Source organism: Neodiprion pinetum, chromosome 5 (assembly GCF_021155775.2).
Source record: "Neodiprion pinetum isolate iyNeoPine1 chromosome 5, iyNeoPine1.2, whole genome shotgun sequence".
Classification (NCBI taxonomy): domain Eukaryota; kingdom Metazoa; phylum Arthropoda; class Insecta; order Hymenoptera; family Diprionidae; genus Neodiprion; species Neodiprion pinetum.
In genome coordinates this window covers 25,920,749-25,943,503 of record NC_060236.1, presented here as the reverse complement: position 1 = coordinate 25,943,503, position 22,755 = coordinate 25,920,749, and the positions used below count along the sequence as shown (strand labels likewise).

Below are 22,755 nucleotides of genomic sequence, written 5' to 3'. Positions count from 1 at the left end.
CATACCTATATAAGGATAGAATAATCGACACGTCAGCTTTAAAATTAGCTATTCAAATGATCCCTGTCTCATTCACTTGGCCGTTGGTATTTGGATCTAGATATCATGTCAAACCCACGCCAGTTGCAATGAACTAATTGAACGCGCCTACATAGGTACATACATACGGACATATTTATTCTCCGCATACTGAGTAAAATCGATTGAAATTGAAAGCCCTACACCCATTTAAACTGTGCTCATATTATCTGCCGTACGTTCATATCTTCGTGAATACCGATAGAACTGCACATACATCAGCTTCAAGATTAGAGATTGAAATGCTGCGGTTTTCAATGAAGTCAGCGAACATAACTCATGACGCTCGTTATAAATATCACGTAAAACGACGAAGGAGTGAACCGATGCACAATCATGATTAGTAACTGTTACCAACGATTTGACGATTGTAACTTAGAAATCAGAAGATGTGAACGCAGAAGTACGATCGCGTAGCCTCGCACAGCTGTACATTTACGTATTTTACCTCCACAAAAGGGCAAACGGTGTTTCAAGTTGCGTAATATTCTGGAAAACGCGTAATTTTTATTGCGAAATTTGATTCGTGGTTTTTTTCTTGAGAAACGCCCAGATGTAAAACTTTTCAATACATACGGTACTGATATTGGAGAAGACTATTAGCCAATCTAGATTTTTGGGTCGGATTTGAGCAAATGAACTGCAGTCACTGCTGCATTTTGAAGATATTAATGTAGCAGCTATTCTAGAGGGAAAGACTTACGTCCGGATAATCTTGAATCATGAATAACACTTTAGCTTTCGAGGAAGGGCAACTGAATGAAGCGGGGTGAAAGGATTAGGATTACGAAATAATACGTGAATAATGTAGGAAAATAAAAGTGCTGTTTTATTGAAAACAGTAGACAGAAATTTAATGACAACAGAATTGGACATCTGGGACTGATATTCAGACTTATAGTTGCGGATGAATATAAAAAAAATCAGATTTTATAACAGAATATGCATATGAGCTAGAATACGTGGAAATCTTGTCTAGTATTCCTCAGCTGCCTCGCCTTCGCCTTCAACCGAGTCCATGCCGACTTCTTCGTAGTCCTTCTCAAGAGCGGCGAGGTCCTCACGTGCCTCGGAGAACTCGCCCTCCTCCATACCCTCGCCGACGTACCAGTGGACGAAGGCACGCTTGGCGTACATCAGGTCGAACTTGTGGTCAAGACGAGCCCAGGCCTCGGCGATGGCCGTGGTGTTGGACAACATGCAGACGGCACGTTGCACCTTGGCCAAGTCACCACCCGGAACGACGGTCGGGGGCTGGTAATTGATGCCGACCTTGAAACCGGTGGGACACCAGTCGACGAATTGAATCGTGCGCTTGGTCTTGATAGTGGCAATGGCCGCGTTTACGTCTTTCGGGACTACATCGCCTCTGTACAGCATGCAGCAAGCCATGTATTTGCCGTGACGAGGGTCGCACTTGACCATCTGGTTAGCTGGTTCGAAACAGGCATTGGTAATCTCGGCTACGGACAGCTGCTCATGATATGCTTTTTCGGCTGAAATGACTGGAGCGTAAGTGACCAGAGGGAAGTGAATACGAGGATAAGGCACCAAGTTGGTCTGGAATTCGGTAAGGTCGACGTTCAAAGCACCATCGAATCTCAGGGATGCGGTGATAGAGGATACGATCTGTCCGATAAGCCTGTTCAAATTTGTGTACGTTGGCCTCTCGATATCGAGGTTTCGGCGGCAGATATCATAAATAGCCTCGTTGTCGACCATAAAAGCGCAGTCCGAATGTTCGAGAGTCGTATGGGTCGTTAGAATTGAGTTGTATGGCTCAACAACAGCGGTGGAAACCTGAGGGGCTGGGTAGATGGCAAATTCGAGCTTAGATTTCTTTCCGTAGTCGACGGACAGACGTTCCATAAGAAGAGAGGTGAAACCAGATCCAGTTCCTCCACCGAACGAGTGGAAGATCAGAAATCCTTGTAGCCCAGTGCATTGGTCAGCCAATTTGCGAACGCGGTCCAACACAAGGTCGACGATTTCTTTGCCAATGGTGTAGTGCCCACGTGCGTAGTTGTTCGCGGCATCCTCCTTTCCAGTGATCAGCTGTTCAGGGTGGAAGAGCTGACGGTATGTTCCCGTTCGTACTTCATCTGCAAAAATAAAAGATTGTTACAATATATTCGAATTTTTTTCAATAAATATGAATTTATTAAGCGCCTCTAAACAACTAGCCCACAAACGGAGATGATAAAAAGAAACCTTTCACAATATCGCCGAAAAATTAGAATTAGGTAAAACGCATAATTGATAAAATATCGCGAATAAAAATGATTATCGCGATATATCAAGTGCAATGTGCATGTTCTGTTTTGTTTATAACTATTGGAAATGTACTGCACAAACCCAATGCATAACAAAGTACAATCAACATGCCAATCTCGATTTAAATATGGAGAAATATGCTCCTTTTCTTCGAGTTTTCCTCTTGCAAAATGATTCTTTTATTAAATTGTAAAACCGAAACGTACCAACAACGGTGGGTTCCAGGTCGACAAATACGGCCCTGGGCACGTGTTTGCCAGCACCAGTCTCGCTGAAGAATGTATTGAAACTGTCGTCCCCAGCTCCGAGAAGTTTGTCAGACGGCATTTGTCCGTCAGGCTGAATTCCATGCTCAAGGCAGTAGAGTTCCCAGCAGGCGTTACCAATCTGGACTCCAGCCTGTCCAACGTGGATAGAGATGCACTCACGCTGAAAAATAAAATGATGCCGATATTAATAACATAATGAATACGCTAAAACCATGGCAAGATAAATTTTCCAGTTCAGCAAGGTATCACGGCTAATAGGTTTGCTGGAGCACCGAGAAGACATAGCAATCTGCCGGCTGACGGCGGCCATTTCGCGTCCCGGCGGAAAACCGCGATCCGCAACCTCCAAACTATAGAATTACGAACGTGGCTGACTACCTACTTTCTCGAAAAATCCATGATTCAAAGAACAAATTCATCACGTCATATTCTCGATGAATTGCGACCGAGACACATACTGGCCGCGTCATCGAGGCCGGGCTGTTGCGCGCGTGAAAGTAGTCCGCCGGTTCACGCGACACGAATATCTGCCCAGCAACAGAATAAAAACTACAAGACAGAGAAATTTTTCAGCTATTGGCGTGATTTATCGTTTCCCCGATTCTGCAAAGTTTCGAAAAACTCCGATTGCTTTGAGTTAGTCTCATTGCTGAGAAGTCTTACGCGACGTTCTACGCGGCGCGCGTCGGGACGCCCTTGAGTAAAACCGCGGTGACCGTTGCATCTGAGTGCATTTAGCCGGTCGACGAAGCGGCGTTTTTCAGCTGTTAAGTTGACGATACTACTTGGGCAATTCACTAATATGCTTACCATTTTGAAGTGTTGAACACGAGTCACTGATATACGACGAAAATTAACTCGTAAGGCTTTGTTCGTTTCCAAGGAAGCTGGCGATGGAGCTCCTCTAAACGATGTAGCGGTTATGGCGCCGCCGACCGGTGATCACGGGGTTTTATAGACGCGTCAGCCTCCGCGCCCATTGGTCCTCTCGACACGAGGAGCCGAGTCATCGCCTTTAGAATTTACGCTGCGATGCTTACGGACTATATTTCGACCCTCTGAATTTCATTCCTCGTACGGATAAACGACCAACTCCACGATCGGTGCTACACAGCAAGCTAGCACCCTTTCCACAAATATCGGTCTAATCATTCGTCGAGACGTTAAATAGAAATACGATTTCGGTCGAGGTATTATGCCGGCTACTAGAAGCTGATGTCCAGACAGTAAATTCGAGTTTTAAAGAAGTTTAAAGCCGAACTACCTATTCCATCAAAATCTTGTACTCTGGCGTTAAAATGCGCGCACGCCTCATTGCGCCCATCGATTATTTGCTTTAATATGTATATTGCAGTCTAACAAGTAATAGCCTTGTCTTCAAACTATTGTTAGACGTGTACCTAGTGTAATAAATTAATGCTAAACGCTGAGATTATCATTTGTTGCTTTATAACCCTGACTAAAAACGATTCAAATGATTCAGTTTCATTTTTCTCGACCTGCAATCTATATGCATTCGTGTTTTGTACGCATAGCGGATCCGTTACATTATAATACACGTAGCGTAGGATTGTAGAACCTTAGCGTACGCGTTCTGTCGTCCAGCGGTCGTTTATTCCAACCAGACTCGACATGTGGGCTCTTGTATTTATAGGTTAGCTTTGGGGGATGCTTCTCGTCGTTTCTTTGTTTCGCGGGGGCCCCCGTCGTCTTGGGGACTTCAAACCTGGATGCTGCGGACTTCTCCTACCTATTCCAAAATGCTACTAAATTTCTGTCATTAATCTCATATTGCGTGTATACCTGCGCGACTAATAAATTGTCAATTAATGATCTCTTGCAATCATCTGCCGACGCTACAACGTGTTTGAAATACAAATAACCATGGTATTCTAAGTCATGTCGAGTGCATTGCCCTCTGTCCGTTACTGCCAACGTGCATATTATACCACGCCTCGCTGCAGGCATAGTTCATGTACAAATAAATGAAAAAGAATTGCCAAGAAAGTTTCACTGAAATTAAAATTGTTCAAATTAATCAAAGCACGCGCTTAAGTATATCGAGTGTAATCCTATCGGTTTATACGTCACTAATCACATCCATTGTACCTGTTGTATCTATGTAAAGTTCTATGTTTTTGTATTGAAGATATTGCTATATTTATAATCCTGAAAATTCTGAAAATTGAACTCTGCGTTAATATATGTAGGGATAGAATACAAAAACCATTCTCAACTGTAGGTAGATAATATGCCTGTAGGTGTACCAAACGTGGGTGATACTTTAGAAGTCGGAGCCTTTTACGTCCGTTGATGGTTCCTGCTGCTGAAGCATTCAGCAGATCCATTCATTCATTCCTACCCAACGCCTAAACAATAATTCGTCTATACATATCCGTTCGGTAAACAAAAGACAAAAAAAAAAAAATAGCACAATGAAAAAAAGGGCTAGCCCAGAAAAAAAACACAGATGACATGTAAGTATAAAATTATAGTGTTTAAACAACGACGGAAAAATGTAACATCAGCCGCAATTTATGCGAGTGTATGCGTTCACGTGGCAATGCGGGCGCCTGAGCCCATGTTGTATCGATGTACGTAATGTTTGTACAAACATTGGGTATAAGCATGTACACAGATTAGATAAGCTATAATGAGACTTGTGACCGGATTACGATAGTCGAAACCAACAGAAGCAGGTGCCGATCGCCACGTTTTAACGCGCCTGCGGCGCGTGTAAGTGTATATGCACATATTAAGTGACGAGTGACGTCACACATCCCATGAACCGTAAATGGCGATGAGCTCACGAGAAGGCGTCCTCGCCAAAGCGAGTTTGGTCTGGCGACACTTGGTACCTGCTTGTTCACTCCTGTTATGAGACGAACTGTGACAGTGACGTAACTGTTGCAGTATAATGGGAACGAATTAGGGAGTCCTTCGGTGACCTGCGTGTACGAAAATGCATCAACGAATGTACGGACCTTGGTAATAACCGTGACGCATTGCTAACTTTGCGGTTTCGATTTGGATGCATCGAATTCTAGTGGATCGGTTGCTATATCTGCTTCCAATTCAAATTGTTAGAAAAAAAATAAAGTCTAAATTGATAACGAATTCATCGTGCACTTTAATCGTATTGGGCGTACTCGGGACTCTTTTTCCATTTCCCGATCGCAATAAGTAGATCATGTAACGTATGCCCGCGTATACATATAAATTGAAGATTTATTTTCTTCGAACGGAGGTGCACTACCTCATTCACCGTAAAAGGCGATCCGGAGAAACCGTGACAACATCCACGTATACTTGGTTGGTGTATATCCGACGATGAGAGTAGTACGCGACTTTTTTCTCCCACCTTATATTATACGTACGCAGAGCCTATTCATGCGTATGTGTACTGATCGCGCCTATAACGCCCATCTCATACCTTTACGTACTGCACTACGTGTGAAGGCTAAATTTTATCGTAAGTTTTGTTGCAGGACGACTAGCTAATACTGATATCGCTGAAATTTTTGGAAGAGATAAACTGTGAGGAGAAAAGATGCGTGTATAGTAGTGTTTGTTGTTCTTTAATCGTGTATTTAAGAAATTATTGAGGGTTTTCCAGGAGTCGGATAAAGCAATAAAATATGCAGACAATATGTGCATACGTGACATGAAACTCACGCATTGTTTTAACATCTGCGTTTCAATTTTGATTAATACATTTATAGCTTTGCAAATTCCCCAGTACGGATGGTCAATCTCCTGGTCTTACTTAATGTTGATATTAGCATATATTCGCTTTCACACAGCGCTGCAGCGGTTCGATCGCCTTTGCTCTCTGTGCATATACGTGCACGTCATGCACGTGTATATATCCGGTAGGGATGTACTATAAAAACGAAATCTCCATTGTGCCTGTATTGGACAAATTTTGTTGGCCCACGTAGCGGTGCATACATGCAAGTCTTGGGCCGAGATCGGTGTTGGAAACAGTGACGAAGTTATGCCAATGCGGTAGCAAGGGGGCCCCGGACTCAAGAGGTCCCCAACTAGGTACCAAAAAAAAAAAATTTTTTCTTTAAAACTATTTTCCAACGTGGACCCTCAACCAAAATCAACTCAATAATTCCACAGCAAAAAAAAAAGTATCGTGAATTGAGCCCACGCGACTCGAACTTCAAAACTTTTTACGTTGAATATGAATTTAACAATATTTTATATTGGAATTAACCGAATTTCATCAACATTTTGGTCAGTCACTGTCTCGTCTTTTACATATAGTTTTTTTTTAGGTAGGGGGGGGGCATTCTTCAAGTTTTTTCGCATTGGGGCCCGTAAAGTCTAGTTACGACACTGGTTGGAAAGTAACGTCAATATTACATTTGCCAGGGTACAGAGTGGAGCCGATTTTATCTTATGTACGTATGTACCGGAGAAAATTATGGATTTTTCTGTACATATTTGAAAGCCTCCATAGAGTTCTTTACTGTAGTTATAATAATAATAATCCCGTTTATATATATATTATATATAATAATAATCCCGTTATTATATATTTATTATATATTAAAAAAGAAATAGTTCTTTGCGATATATGAATTGAATAATATTCTTGATCTTCAAACGTCTCACGCCACAGTGCGTGCCGCAAAGAACTATTTCTTTTTTGCTAACCGCATCATGACGACATTGTAAGTTTGTAACGGATACAAAACGCTAGAAGAACTCTGGCATAATCCTTGAGGTCCATGGGCCAAGGCCGTACGGACACAAATTATTCGACAGTTAACACTGGTTTTCAAGATTTTTGATGTATATCCATATTTTTGGTTAAATAAAAATTCTGTTACAAGTTGACGATTTTTGCTGAGCGGGCCGTCCGTATTGACAAAGGAACTTAAACACGGCTACTCCTGGACATTCGGCATTCTGTAGCAAAGAGGATGAGATCTTTGTTCTAACATTTCTCTTCACGAGAAATCCCTCATAGATTAGCGGCGATATCTAGAGGTGATGCAACGTACTAAAAAGCTTTACAATGTTTCCTTTTTATCGACAGAAAGTAACACCGATGCAGCTGAATCCTATAAACTTGTATTCAAATTGGATTATTATATATTTTAGTTTGGTTTCTTGAAACAAGAGTGTCGGTCACGTGATTCAACAAAAATTCTATATCTCAATTAAGTTCGTAATTGAAATGAACTTGTCTGTGAACTGAAACGCTGTAAACTAAATTCTTTTTTCCTCCAGTTATCGAATTTTGCAATAAATTAATTTGTTTCAGGTCTGTATGCCTCGGAGTTTCTAAAAGAGATCCAATTATGTATTTGCAAAAGTTTCAAGTTAGTTTTAAGTGAATCTTGAATACCTCAACCAATAAAAACAAGAACTTGAGAAGTACGCCGTACAGACATAACAAGTGTAAGTGGACATTAATATCTAGAGATGTCAGTAAATAATGAATTGATTTAATTTAGTTTGATTTATTAACTAAACGTATATATCAGTAATTGGCGAATAACTTCCATTGCAAGCTTCTTTCCACTGGTGTATGTATTGCATACAAAGAGAAGCACAGAGATGTTAATCCGAATATTGGTTATGTTACAGTTAAATTATGACCAATGTACACTAGGAGCGGATGAGATGTGGCTGTTCGGGTGATCATTTCATCTGTTTTTCTAGCTCCGTCATCTCAACTGAAAATTACATACATTAAATTTAATCAGGTGGTATGAGTATATGGCAATAGAAAGCAGTCTACTGTGTTCGTTACTCTTTATGGTCCATAGAAACTTAGATAATTACTCTCAGCTAGACGCTTCTTTTCCGCTGCTATTTTTGCATCACGGATCGGCTTTTCCCTGGCCTCGACCTCTTGGAAAGCGGCTTCAAGTTTTGAAAATTTGTTCTGATGGTAGATACCCCAGAGGATACCAGCACCGAGGAAGGTCCATCGCCCAAACTATATGACACAAAAAAAATTATACAGAATTACTTACTACAGTTACAGCACAGGCGTGTTTCGAGCCAACAATTTATTTCTCTCCGTTGCGTTTTTGTCTATTTCGCGGAGATAATGAAAACACGTCGCCAATTCTTCAACTGTTTATTCGAACGTTATACGAATAATTATGTAACGCTAGGTGCAATGTAACTACTGTGAGTGCAAAAGTATCATCGTCTGCTAAACAGATGATTGATGTCAGTTATCCATGACACGTAATTAGCAGAATGAAACCACTACACAGAATTTTAATCGCCAAATGTCATGGCTTAATAATAACACCGGAATACCTTGATTAGGGGAGAAACGCGAACGGGCCTCGGATTCAGCTGTGCGGTCGACATTTTGATGATCGAAATGTAACTACAGCACTTCCAGCGGGAAAAGACTGTTCATTGGTCGATATTGAGAGTGTTCAGCTTCAAGCTGAGGCCCGTCTCCGTATTTCGCACACCTCGGTCGTTGCGGCTTCTTGACAGTAATACCAACTATTGCTATCCATTCCATTGTAACCAATTTTAACCTACCTTGTATGTAACATTAGTATTTATTAAGGTGCGGTAAGTCTGAATCTGTGCCTTGCCTTTGGAAGTTACATAAAGTTCTGTCTTACACATTTCTAGTCTTATTGACGTCATTTAGACACCCTCCCTGGGCTTCTAAAGTTTTAAAATAAAGTTCAGTTACTTTCACATCATGTTTGATTTTTTGTTGTTGGTACGACCGAGATGCAGATAATCAACTTTGAGGGTAATACCTTGTTCCTTCTTGGCCGACTGTAATTACCTTCATTACAGCGTTGACCGAAGATATATACCTCAGTCAACGATTACCGTTTTCGGAGTTACTCCTAAACGTTGTTTAATGAAGAGCAGCCAATGTAAACTGCGTGCGCAAACATAGCGGAATCTAAAACAGTTTGAAAATTTTCCGTATAACCGAAATTCACGATAATTGTTATCAAATGTAGGAATATTGAAGTTCAATTTTTCTCCGTTAGATATCCCTATATCGCTGCTCCCTCCTAGTCCGTTTCGACCCGCGAGTCAATGGGATATCGTCTAGTCTAGTCCGTGTTCTTCGTGGTTGGTTGCCTTTATAATTCAGTACCTCAGTGATCAAAATGGCGTTACTGTGGTCGGTGGTGTCGGTCGGTTTCTCGCTGCTATTGACGCCGTTTTTGATGTTTCTACTGGCGGTGCTATTTTTGGCATCGATTGGAAAGTCGCTAGGTGTCAGGAGACTTTACGTTAAATTGTTACTGGCAATTTTCGAGGTGAATAGTATAGCGCATCTATTTTTATGTATTCATAAACGTGAGACAGCTTATAAATTACCAGTACGTAGGGCTATAATACTCCTCGATATAAGGCTGAATCAGTCTTGTTAAAAGTTCAATTGACGAAGCGAACAATCCGGCCGTCATTTCCTTCCGGCAGTAATAGTCGCCGTAATAGATGATCATCAATTATTGTCAAACGAGTGTCCTACACCTGAGCAATCGATCCCGCATTTGTACGTTACCTTCGTCAAATCGTAACCGTACCGTCTATGGTACATACGATAGTCCTTAATTTTTTTTCATCCGCATGATTCCAACCAATGATTGCCTTACGATTTGTTTACGACTTGCTCTTTTTTCACTTACCGTGAAGTTTGTCTCGCGTAACTTATACTTTTATTAAGAGGCTGAAGTTAGTAACGTTATCGTAACACAACATCGGAGAAAAGAATCACTATTTTCATAATTTTACAGTGTTTTTGAAGGAACAAAGATTTCGAAATATAAGTGTGTTTTTCGTTCTATTACGGTTTACTAAATTTCAGACAATACCAAAATCGTGAAATAACGGTTTTACCTCAGCATGAATCGTTACGATAACGTTTACGTCCTTCACGTCGTTCGATTTTCAAGCCGTTTTTCGATCTTGAATTTATCCAAGGTTTACAGGTTTTTTACGAATGTAATTTTTTCACGGCCATGTTTCAAGTGCTCGATAAATTTCACATGTCACACCTACCTGAATCCAGTTAGGTATGCGATATTCACCTTCCTGATTTTAATTCCGTGTGACTAATTCAATCGAATAAATTACGGCCAGGGGGAGAGATGATACCAGTCATCGCGATCTGGATACATTATGCAATGATATAATTTCTTTGGTTTCTATACATTCTATTGGCTGTTCAATTATCACACCATATTTTGAGTCGTTTGAGCTTTGCCTACTTCTCTTTCCATGCTGTTTTATGTCTCGTGTTTTTATCTCGCGATCTAATGTTTACGCAATCCTCGCCGCACACTTTCGTGACGTTTTATAACTCTGCGTAAGTACGACAAGTAGGTTGGTACGTATATTATTTTGATGAGGCAACAATTTGTAATTTTTCAGGAATTTGGACTAAATCCGTGCATGTCGGCTGTCAGTAATGTATTCGTGAAAGAGCTTGGGTTCGAAACCACGATATAATTAATTTCTAATTAGAAGAGATCAGATTATCTATGCCAGGGTCTCGTTTTGTGCTGATAGATTTTTTTCACGCTTCCAAGTCGACAATGTACTCATTTCTCGCGATAATAGAAACGGGCAAAAGTTAATCATTTTATGTCTGTCATTGCCGCAAAGTTTCAACCGCGGTTTTTTTTTTTTTGATTTATTTTTCTTCAACTCGTTTGAAAGAAAGTTTAATTCTGTAATAAATCGAAGTTAATTTATAAACACCATACAGGCACGACACACGCGATGAGCTAAGGTCCATACGTGTTTTATGTATGTAACAAGTATGTGCAAAGGTCGGAAAAAATATCTAGCATTAATTCGTAATAGAAATCGTGTTGTCCTCCCATTTATTGCGTCCTTGTATTTACCGTTCAGCTGTTAGAATATTTTATTCAATATCGCATAAAGTGTCGCGTATATAGTATATGTACCGTTAAGACAAATCTTTTTTCATTCCTCTAGAATGTTGTTTTACCGGTTAATTTTTTATGATTACGCGGCGTACTGCTACTAAATAACAATTCTCGATTGTTCACTAATTCCGTTAGTAACATGGTAATTAATCAATATTCAAATTTCGCTAACACTAGACCGGTTTACAGTACTTACAAAGACAGCTATATGTATATGTATAGCTCTATTGAGTGATTGTGTATCCGTAAATCCTTACCTATTGTGTGCTGAATGTATTATAATATTTAATATCACGACTCGCTTGAATTTTGAGCATAAGGTGCTGGGAATAAATGGCAATAAAATTCATATACTTGTCATACAAATTATTTTGTCTACCATCGTAAACGTGGAATAAATAAATTGTTATCAATTTTTTTTTCTCACTTAGTTTCAAAATCGCGAGTGATAAAACTTGACCTGTTCGAATAGTCAAATAAAGATTCTTCTAAGGTTCTTTAAACATAGTTTTTTCTTCGATCGCTCAGATGGAATCTTAATTACTCTATCTGTTTTTTTTTTTTTTTATATATATATACCTATTCTAACCTACTTGAGTTCAGAGATCTAGTTGGTTTACATATAAATCTGTATATTCGCATAATATAACGCGCAAAAAGGAGCAATGACTTGCAAAAGGATCGGTCAGATATCTGATACGTCTTTGGACGCATGCTCGGATTTTGCAAAAGTCATAGTATGCTTGCTGCTTGAAATTCTCTGTCAGCTGTTGACCATGTGGTCAAAGTGATAAGGTGCAATTCTATATCATTTCTATATTCTATATGTAATGATATTGCGCATTGAATTTATAAACTTTTGTTACTGTATTACCAAAGGCCTCTGTTTTATTTCCGGTTATTCGCTTTGCTTCATCAGTAACTTCCATTCAGAGATAAACAAGCTTGTCTTGTATTTCAAAATTGGTGTTGAATATGAGTTATGCATTATCGAACCTGCTTATGTACAGTATTGACATTTTAATGTCATCAGTAATTGATGACTATAAAGCTTTCCTCATCAATCACTCTACTTATTTTATTGCCTTGTCTTTATTGTCTATTTCTAAAAATTGACATGAATTTAAAGTGACTAAAAAGAAAAAGTTTCTAATCAAAAAAATTTACCAATTCCTTAGTTAATTCTTAATTCTTTACAAAACTTCATTTTTCTCTTTCGTAAAATATTACGAGAGATATTAAACTTGGTTCTGGTGTTTAACAAAGCAATTATTAGGTGGCACTGGTATTAAACTCTGGCGGTAATCTTTTTTTTCTTCATAAGATAACATTGTTATCTACTGTTCAAAGGGCGTTCTGCATAATGCTTGTAAAAAACGAGTACTCCTTGCACCTGGTTGTTTTTAATTATCTCTTCTGAGCTTTGAACAACGACAAACTTTTACTATCGGTGATAAATCATCGCATTATCTAATTAAATTAATGGTGTGTTCTTTGCCAGGGTATTTACTCGACAAATACTTGTAACTCAACTCTGGTTAAGCTTATCAATCAGGATAAATTTTTCCATGGTGAATTGAAAAGAAAATGACTTTTGACTTGCGATCGCCTTTAATGACTGGGATTATTCATGCTTTCCTGTCACGTCTGTTAAAATATTCAAAAGTACACTCTAACCCGGCTCGGCTCTGAATAAATAACACTCTTGTAACAATTCACTGTGTACTTTGTTTCATCATTGCGTTAAAAGCAAGTATGTGTCAAATGTTTTTATTTGTGCTGTTAAGATAACGCAATATGTGCTTGCCTAAATTCCAATACCATTTTTTTCTTGTTTCTTGAGGCAAGTGCAAAATTTTTAATATTGAAAAAAATTTATCTGACTATTTTTGAACAAATACTAACCAATTTCTTAACGACTCTGATTATTTCTCACTTTATTCATGACTTCTTTCACGTTATTCCAACACTTTAAGAGATTTGATCAAATTTAATAGAAATTTTTTAAACGTTTTCAGTTTTATTTAAGAAATTAAAATTGGAAGGGAAACTTGTGTAAGAATCAAAATTTAAATTTCATACAATGATTTCTCAAAAATCTATTTACAAGGCTGATGAGTAAGAAAAATGATTCGGAAATTTTTAAAGAAAATTTTGCATAACATTTAAAAAAAAATTTTAAAACATTGCACGAGTACCCTCAATTTTGTTTCGTCAAGTTCTATGGCAATATGTGAAAATTTATTATAAAATTTTTGAGTGGCTCGAATTAATTGGCTGTATTGTCTGTCCTCAAGTCCACTTGCAAGCAAAGATTCCTCATTTCTTTATTGCTGATGTAGTCTTGATTATGCATTTCGTTATTATTGATTGTTGTTTGGGTTTTTTTTTCTTTATTAATTCTATGCCCCTGTGTTTGTGCTACCTGTATTATCATTCCATGTTGTCATGGGGTTATTGCATATATTATTGAATTAAATAGATGAACACATACAAAACTCGATCAGATCTCTGAAAGGGTTCGAATCACGTGAAAGTATTTAGAATATAACTAGAAACAATCGATATTTACAAGACTGTTTCAAAGTCGTGAAATTTTTTGAATAAAGTAGATGGAAATATTTGTTCATCAAGGTCAATATATCGCCAGGCGTTGAAATTATCCCGTTTTCTTACTGCTTGAACAATTCTCTCCGATTGTAAACACATGTCAGGTATATGGCACTCTCAGCTGATGATGCAAATTGAATAGTAATTCCATAATTACTTTAGGAACCGCTAAAGTTACGCAATAATTTTGAGTAGCGACGGAACAATGGAGTGCCAATTTGCATTGCTCAATCAATGATCATATACTTCGGGTTCCTAATGGATATTACATATTCCTTCCTCGTTTTCTGTTTCTTTTCTCTTTCTGTGTTTGTTCGAATCACTTTTAAAGTGCCTTAGCTGAGGAGTCGACAAAATATTAACAACAGCTTATGCAATGAGCTAGAGTAAAAGTCAGCAAATGCTCATCAAAAGGTATTCTTAGCTCAGACTACATTGACATACATACGGAACTTGATTCTTGTCAGTCTTTCCTTCTTTATCAAAGAAGAAGGTACATTTTTTCTATTTTGGACAAATCGCAAGAGTTTTTCGAAAATTTGAAGGACTTTCTACCATGACAATAAAATATATGCAAAGAATAAACGAGTCTCAGAGTTTAAGTTTAACAGGGAAAAATAAATAAATTCATAAACATCATTGCCTTTTCTAAACATTCGTGTCGTTAAATTTGACACATTGAAGGTACCATGAACATTAATATTTACATTGTTTGCTAATGAAAGTATAAGTGTGAGTTTGTTCAATATATAAAAGGCCACTTATCTTTCTGTTGATTGTAATTTGTAATCTGGATTTATTAGGGCGCTGGTATCTTTCAGTAACAAGTTGGAACGAATTGATAGATAAGACAATATCAAAGCTAAAAAATTATAGCATTTTCAGTTTGCATGTACTACCTTATTAGTTTTTTGATCTGTGACGTAATTGAAACTGACCACTTATATCATTCATATAAGAAAAAGTGCTTCAAGTTCAGATATATTTCTGCAATCGTGTAACTTCATCCAAGATTGATTGAAATTAGATTTGTATGTGTTAGAAATTCGAAACTGTTGTATGGAATCTATTAACAGCTGTGCCATAAGTTAGTCTGCACTCATCGTTAGTGTTGACTTCTGGAGTCTATTTTTACAGTTTTTTCATGGGTGTGAACTCAACGCTAATATTTCTCCCAAAATATATTTCTCGGTTCTATTTATGCACCCAAAGTCGCATTTTGTTAGAAGTTCGGAATAGCTTTACCGAATTCATGGTCACATACCTTGATTTATTCTATGGCCTGACCACTTTGACATTTTTGTTTCAAATGTAGATTATTCGAATTTATGACTATGTGATAAATTTACATTAATTTTACCTATTCTGATTTGCAGTTTGGAAGACAAAATATTGAGAAAGTCAGAAAAAGCAATAGAAATTGGGAACCTGATGAAAGTGAGGATGAAAGCGGAACCTCAGAAGATACTGGCAACGACACAACGTCTGCTAATCTTCCCAGAAATTACAAAAAATACAATGCGGCGGAGAAGAAAAAGAATGGAGTACTTGGAAATTCGGTGATTGCCAGATCGAAAGACCTGATTATGGTTCCAGAACCAGAAATGAATAACAAAAATCACATCAATCACGTCAATCACAGTCATTCTTATCAAAATACGCTGGAAGTAAATGGTAACAAAGAGGTAAAATGTTATCCATTGAAATTGAGCGCAATAATTAAATTTAGGACTCGAGGAGCATCATTTTTTATTTATGCCGATTGCACTTTATGGAATTTGAGTACGATACAGAAGTTTTACAAGGTGTGCAATAAGATCCAGCAGTTTTTTTTTGTTGAGATTTTGTTGTGAATGTATACCTATGAGTATATCATCATAGTTACAAGTGAAATATTTGTTTTGAATGCAAAGCATTGTTCCCACATGAGCTTATACATATACTGTCTATAAAACAAACGATAGGAAAGTAAAACATTTTGTGATTTCCTTAAAAGTTCAAAAGTTTTAGGAGATAATAAAGAGGTATTAAAAAAATTAATTTTTGTCGATCAAGAGTTCGACTTGTCCAGATTCAGGGATTGCTTGTACAGATTAATTATTTGCAAAATCTAATATCATATTGAATTATATATACAAAATATGAAAATCTCATTATCAATCGATGCGCACAGGCTTAAAAACCTATTGATCAGACAAAATTGTGTACATAGTATACGATATTTTTATTATTCCAGAGTAGTTTACCTAGAGAAGACTCATTCGAGATGTTGAAACGAGAATTTGACACATCGACCTGTTTGGATTATATCAAGGCCGGGGTCGAGGCCATTATTGAAGATGAAGTAACTTCCAGGTTCGAGGCCGAAGAACTTAAGGTGGGAATTACCGATAATGTTTATTATTTCATCATAATTGACGTTAATCAACAATACCCTGGTAGTTTTAGTACACACAAGTACCTACGACTATCAAAAGTAGGTAATGAGTGTGATGATGGATATTATTTGTTTCTGGTGCGATTTCTCACCATTTTTTGCCCCACATGTTGGTTCTTTGTTTGAATCTTTTTTAATTATTTTTTTATTTCCCTCAGCTTTCAGGAAATTCGTTTGTATAAAGTCAATTTGCACTTACAGAATTGGAATCTCTTAACAAGAACCAATAGACACTACGAGTTCATATCTTGGAAGTTGACAGTCATATGGATGTTTGGCTTCCTGATGCGATACTGCTTCCTTCTCCCTTTAAGGATACTCATCTGTTTCATTGGGGTGAGTTTACACGTTCTAGAAATATTTGTTGTAATTTTGACGAGAGCTAAACAAGCTCATTCATTTTTTATGCGGAATAGAATAAAAATTGGAATTATACAATCTGGGCACTATTAATACTGATTAAGCTCTTTAGGCAGTGTGGCTGGTGGCTACGACATTTCTTGTTGGCTTTATGCCAGACGGAGCAATAAAACGTTGGCTAAGTGAACACGCTTCCTTGATAGCGTTCAGAATTTTTGTACGTTCTGTATCCGGCGTTATAACCGTACACAATCCAGAGTATATGCCGAAAGGAGGAGGAGTATGCGTTGCAAATCACACGTCCACAATAGATGTTGGAATATTGTCTGCTCAGACAACATTTTCGTTGGTAATTCAATTTAGAAAATTAAACAACTTTGTTATTAAAACTACATTAGTCGTGTCCCGGGATATAATGTTCTGCGTCCAGCTACATTTCCATCCATGTGTACGTGTGTGTATGTATGGGATAAATATAATGCAGATGACATGTGCTTCGTGCTTAATTTTCACTTACCGGTCAACGAGAATTATCATAAATTTTTGTTCCGGTTATTTATGTGTCTGTTGCATATATACTGTGATTCTTCTTATTACAAGTACTACTACCGTAAGTCTCGATAGCGAGGAATAGTAAAAATGATGCAAATGTTTGATGTGGAGAAGGTTATGTATGTGTAAGTCCGAAAATCCAAGTTTACTATTTCCTTCACTTATTAAAATATTCCCTAATTGGTGTCAATGTGAATTCTTTATCCTCCTGTACAAAAATTCCAAATTTGTTAAAACCACCAATTGCGTTCTGGACAACTACGTATTTCGATATATACTGGAATATGAGGTTATTATCGTCCATGAAAGAAGTAGGTATTTTTTTTTCTTCTTCTTTTCCAAGCTTCAAGCTAATTTCTATTAGATGATGTTCAATGCAATGGTTATCCTCACATTTATGATAGAAAATCCACTACCGCACGGATTAGTTGCATTAGCAGAACTGATTGATAACGGCAAGTTGACCAACTGTCGACTACTTTTTACTGAGTAGCTGTATACAGCTATCTAAATGAAGAGAAAGGAAACGAGAAGATGATCTGTAATTTTCCTGCAAAATGTCTTCCTCAATATTATTACCATATTGTACATTGCTTTGCTAAGTTGTGAAGGTTGTACTTGCAGGTGATGTGGCTGACGGCGTGTACAGCAGTTGTGGGATATGTGCCAGAAGGTAGATTCAAAAGATGGCTGAACCACAGAGTATCGATAATGTGCTTCAGCGTACTATCCAGTGCGCTTTCCTCAGTTATCCACTACCACAACACTGAGAACCGACCACTGAGGGGTATTTGTGTCGCCAATCACACATCACCTATCGACGTGCTTGTTCTCATGCGCGATAACTCTTATTCCTTGGTATGTCCTCTACTTGCTCAGAGATTGAATTGTTAGAATTTTCTTTCGATATTTTACTATATACCAGCTATTAACTATTTTTACATTTTCGACTTGTTATACATAACATTGTCACACTAACAATTTTATTAATACCAGCAATTATGTATTAGCTAATTGAGCTCAAATTGGAATCAGTCGGAACTTCTCTAAAGCTGTACCCTCTGACTGATTTACAAAGGGTGGTTCAAATTTGGCTAGTTCTCGTCTCTCTTATTTATCTTTCCCATCCTTCTCCTAAGCTTTGTCTTTGTTTTATTCTTCTAATTTTAATGATCCTCTATGGTGCTTTACTGTTTTCTTCTCGACAGGCTTGTGAGTTGGGGTTTTTTTTTTGTTTTTTTTCCGTTTTCACTGGAAAAAATTATTCTTTTTTTTATACAAATTTTATACCCTGGTAGTGATGCAGATGTATTTATTGTTACTTGTTTTGATGGTTGCGTTTATTCATTTTTTGTGTATAAAATTTGCTGCATGCATGATTTTTTTTCTGCACTGTATAATTTCTGTGGAAATGAAGACGTTTTTTTTTGTTTATTGACACTTATGTTTCGAAAAATTGCATCATTTTAAATCAAGAATTTAATTATAATCTCATTGTTACTGTTGAGATTGCTGAAAGACGAATTGGTCCTAAGGTTTATGTAAAAAGTGCTAATTAATGCATTGGCTCAATGTTTGGTTGTTTCATAGAATTATTAAAACTTCGTTGTCAGACAAAATAAGGTTCCTAACTTCCTTTAAAACCATTCTTATAGATAGGTCAACGACACGGCGGGTTTTTAGGGATTCTTCAACGTGCCCTTGCTCGAGCTTCGCCTCATATTTGGTTTGAAAGATCAGAAGTTAAGGACAGAGAAGCTGTTACAAAAAGGTATTGCTATATTCTAGTATATGATAATCACAAATATACTGAAAGGGTAGGAAAAAAAATTGAAACCTTAAAACTTTCCAACAGGTTAAAGAAGCATGTCTCAGATCCTACGAATCCACCGATATTGATATTTCCCGAAGGAACCTGTATTAATAACACTTCTGTAATGCAGTTCAAAAAAGGCAGCTTTGAAGTAGGAGGTGTAATATACCCTGTTGCCATAAAGGTACAATGCATTCGTGTTTGAAGTTTCGTCCTCTCTCACACGATTTTTTGTTGAATTAAAAATTCAAATGCAGTGCTACGATGTCATTGCTACAGTCGAGAAATTCACGAACATGCAATCTGGCAAGTCTCAAATAGGCAAAGAAGTCATTTAGATATTTTATTTTCCTCACAGTACGATCCAAAGTTTGGTGATGCTTTTTGGAACAGTAGCAAATATTCAATGATCCAGTATTTATACATGATGATGAGTAGCTGGGCGATAGTCTGTGATGTTTGGTATTTGCCACCCATGTACAGACAAGATGGAGAGAGTGCAATTGACTTTGCTAACAGAGTCAAGGCTGTAATCGCCAGGCAGGGCGGACTTGTCGATCTCCAGTGGTAAATTCAATAATCTCTTCTTTAGATATTAATATTGAAGCGTTTCTCATCATAAATGTTGTGATGCTGCTTTTGAAATGCATTTTATATGTTTTGGTTGTAATATGACAAACCTATAGCCACTTATTTTTCTTGACTTTAGGGACGGTCAGCTGAAAAGAATAAAGCCAAAGAAAGCATGGAGGGAAAAGCAGCAAGAAGAATTTAGTAAACGAATAAAATTTGAATAAGTATTTAAAGAAGAAAAAAACGAAAAAAAAAATCTTTAATTCTAGCACAAAATGAGCGAGATTGGGCCATCCGATCTTAGGATATAATATTGATTGGAAATTGGAAACGTTTTCAAAAATGCAGAAAATTTCATTTGTGCAAAATCTGTCTATTTTCACGCAGCTTTTGCTGTGAAATGAAAAAAATAAGAATCCTTTCTTATTCAAGTCATTTGACTCGGTGCACTCACATTTCTTTGTTCCATCAATATCATCTGATGTACGACCAGCAAATTCTAACTTTCATGTCTTATTTTCTCAGATGTAGAATTTCGTCAATATAATTGAATGTATAGGGAAACATGTATTACATTGTGCACATATTTATACTGCAACACAAGGCTCTGACAATTTTTCGTCATCACTAACTAACAAGATTTTGTCAACTGAAATAACTATTTGTGAATACTGTCTCGATTTTCGTTTCTTTAGGAAACAAACGCGAATTGAGTGTCATTATTTCTTCGTTGTCAATAATCAATACATTTGTTGGAAACTAACTCGCTACAAGCACAAAACAGTGGTGTGAAATATTGTTTTAGTGGGGACAGAAAAAAAAAGTAGGAAAAGAACATTGTCATCACACACTAATAACTACCACTAAAAAAAAGTCAGTTGTCTTAAACAAAGTTTCTATAAATATGTCAATATTTCATCAATTTTAGTTCTTGGTATAATTATATTAAGAATACTTGCGAGGCAACAAAGGGGATTTGCGGGCGAATGGTTAGTGTAATTTATGTACAATAGAACATTAATAAATTAATGTTTTATTAGATGTACGTACTGTAGGTTGTGTGAAAATTTATATAATATGCGTGTGCGTGTGCGTGTTGTGTAGGAAAAATTCCGAATAGTGGGTTTTATTCTTTTTTCTTTTGTCATACTACTAGAAAATTGACATCTATACAAAAGAAAAAAAGAAAGTTATGTTAAAATCCTCAAACCCGTAACACAATGGAAAAAAAATAATCGGTTTATAATTGGGAAATAACAATTATTCTTCAATTACGGGGTAAATGGAAAACCGGAAAAAATTGAATCACTGTTGATCAAAAAATAATTCTCATTTTCCATTCCTGTTCCAATGTTTGGTTATTTTTTTAAAATTTTGTAATGGGCATAATAGGTACCTTAAGTAAGCACTAAAAAATTACCTAATATTTTCAAAACTAGATTGGATTTATAGTGTTCAAAAAAAAAAAAACTAAGTTAAAATTTGAAATTATTTATTAAATTATCAACGAAGTACGATGGCAGCCGGTTGTGAAGATGTCAGATGTATCAGTTGAACATCGCTAGTTAAAATTTTTGGTTACTTGATACTTTTGCCATTATGATTCGTTACCCGTAAAACCAAAAATAATTTAAAAATGTATTTTGCTACTTTTATATTATTATTATTGTTGTTGTTGTTGTTATTATTATTATTATTATTGTGGCCATCATCATCATTGTCACCAATATCATCACGATCGACCTTTGATCGATTACGAAGTTCAGTCATATAATGCATCACACTTTTTTTTACTAATCTTTTAGTTTATATTGTAACAGTGATATTAGCAAATTTGTAAATACATAACACATTGCTACCATAGTCGTTTAATTTCTGGATTATTCACTCATATCCTATGTTTGAAACTTTTCACGTGAAATTGACCATGAAGTTCTCATGATTGTGCACAAATATTTGTGAAATTAAATTTTATGCACTCTTCATTTTCAAAGATCAACTTTTTTTAAAGAGGTATGTCCATTTTGTGGCAGGTTTTACATTGACGAGAATACCTGTACAAATAATCACTGTTTTGTTTAATCCATCTATTGACGCAAGAGATGGAGGAGACAGTATAGAGTTCTAGATTTATCTCTATTTTGTCCACTGGTCCAGAGGATGCTACATGTCTCATTATCAACCCAAACTTCTATCTATAGCATTCTTAACTATCATTGCAAATAGTATGCCAAAGAAGTTTGTAGTGATTGAAAAAAGACGCGATAGAATCAAAAAATAATGTAACGTGGTTTGAAAGATTGTTAAATTTATTGTGAAAATTTTTGTCAATGTGGTTATCTAGTTCATGCGTGCGAGATAAAAGCTGTGCATTTTTCCCTTTTTTTTTGTGGTAGCGCGCGTAGATTTTGTAAAAAGAACGGTTTTTTTGTTCTGATTTTTAATTAGGATTTACTCTTTACTACAAGCTATATATTTTTGTAAGTTAGAAATGTGTAAGCCCTTTTTAAATACATGATATGAATATACGATGTATCGTGAACCATTAAAAAAGTTCCCTTATAAGATGTGCAAACTGATATAGTAGGGATAAACGAATTATTTTTGCACAATTTCTTTTTCTTGTTGTAATCATATGACTAATGGCTAAGTATTAAGTATTGGATAGAAAGTTAATTAAATAACAATTGATCGTTTTCGAGTTACTTGACTCTAGGATTGACACTAAATGTCAAAGATCAATTGTTATACATTTGAATTTTCTATTGCAAAGAAAAGAAAAACTGTGCCACGTACTACTTCATAACAGCTGGCATGAAAGAATTAACATTCAACAAAGTTTCTTGATGTTTTGATATCGAATATACTTGT

At 36.7% G+C, this 22,755-nt stretch overlaps 3 protein-coding genes across 10 annotated transcripts; 1 reads left to right on the top strand and 2 right to left on the bottom strand.

Moving 5' to 3' along the window:
* Positions 1-881: 881 nt before the first annotated feature.
* On the bottom strand, positions 882-3,589 carry LOC124220518 (tubulin alpha-1 chain-like). Its single transcript, XM_046629554.1, has 3 exons — positions 3,432-3,589; positions 2,559-2,781; positions 882-2,180 (listed from the first exon to the last, which is right to left on the bottom strand). The coding sequence occupies exons 1-3, from the start codon at positions 3,432-3,434 to the stop codon at positions 1,054-1,056; spliced, it is 1,353 nt and encodes a 450-aa protein (XP_046485510.1). The 5' UTR covers positions 3,435-3,589; the 3' UTR covers positions 882-1,053.
* Positions 3,590-8,085: 4,496 nt separating this feature from the next.
* On the bottom strand, positions 8,086-9,077 carry ATPsynE (ATP synthase, subunit E). Its single transcript, XM_046624936.1, has 3 exons — positions 8,916-9,077; positions 8,427-8,583; positions 8,086-8,317 (listed from the first exon to the last, which is right to left on the bottom strand). The coding sequence occupies exons 1-3, from the start codon at positions 8,967-8,969 to the stop codon at positions 8,283-8,285; spliced, it is 246 nt and encodes an 81-aa protein (XP_046480892.1). The 5' UTR covers positions 8,970-9,077; the 3' UTR covers positions 8,086-8,282.
* A 641-nt stretch (positions 9,078-9,718) lies between these two features.
* On the top strand, positions 9,719-21,398 carry Gpat4 (Glycerol-3-phosphate acyltransferase 4). 8 transcript variants are annotated; one of them, XM_046624929.2, is made up of 10 exons: positions 9,719-9,901; positions 15,526-15,834; positions 16,386-16,526; positions 16,788-16,922; positions 17,059-17,295; positions 18,123-18,356; positions 19,154-19,269; positions 19,354-19,495; positions 19,670-19,878; positions 20,021-21,398. In XM_046624929.2, exons 1-10 carry the CDS (start codon positions 9,749-9,751, stop codon positions 20,106-20,108), a joined length of 1,764 nt encoding a protein of 587 aa, XP_046480885.1. In that variant the 5' UTR covers positions 9,719-9,748; the 3' UTR covers positions 20,109-21,398. The 8 variants fall into 8 exon arrangements, with proteins under 8 accessions (XP_046480885.1, XP_046480884.1, XP_046480889.1 ...); XM_046624928.2 differs by having other exon boundaries at positions 16,386-16,529; XM_046624934.2 differs by lacking the exon at positions 9,719-9,901 and adding an exon at positions 9,966-10,140 and having other exon boundaries at positions 16,386-16,529.
* The last annotated feature ends 1,357 nt before the right edge of the window (positions 21,399-22,755 follow it).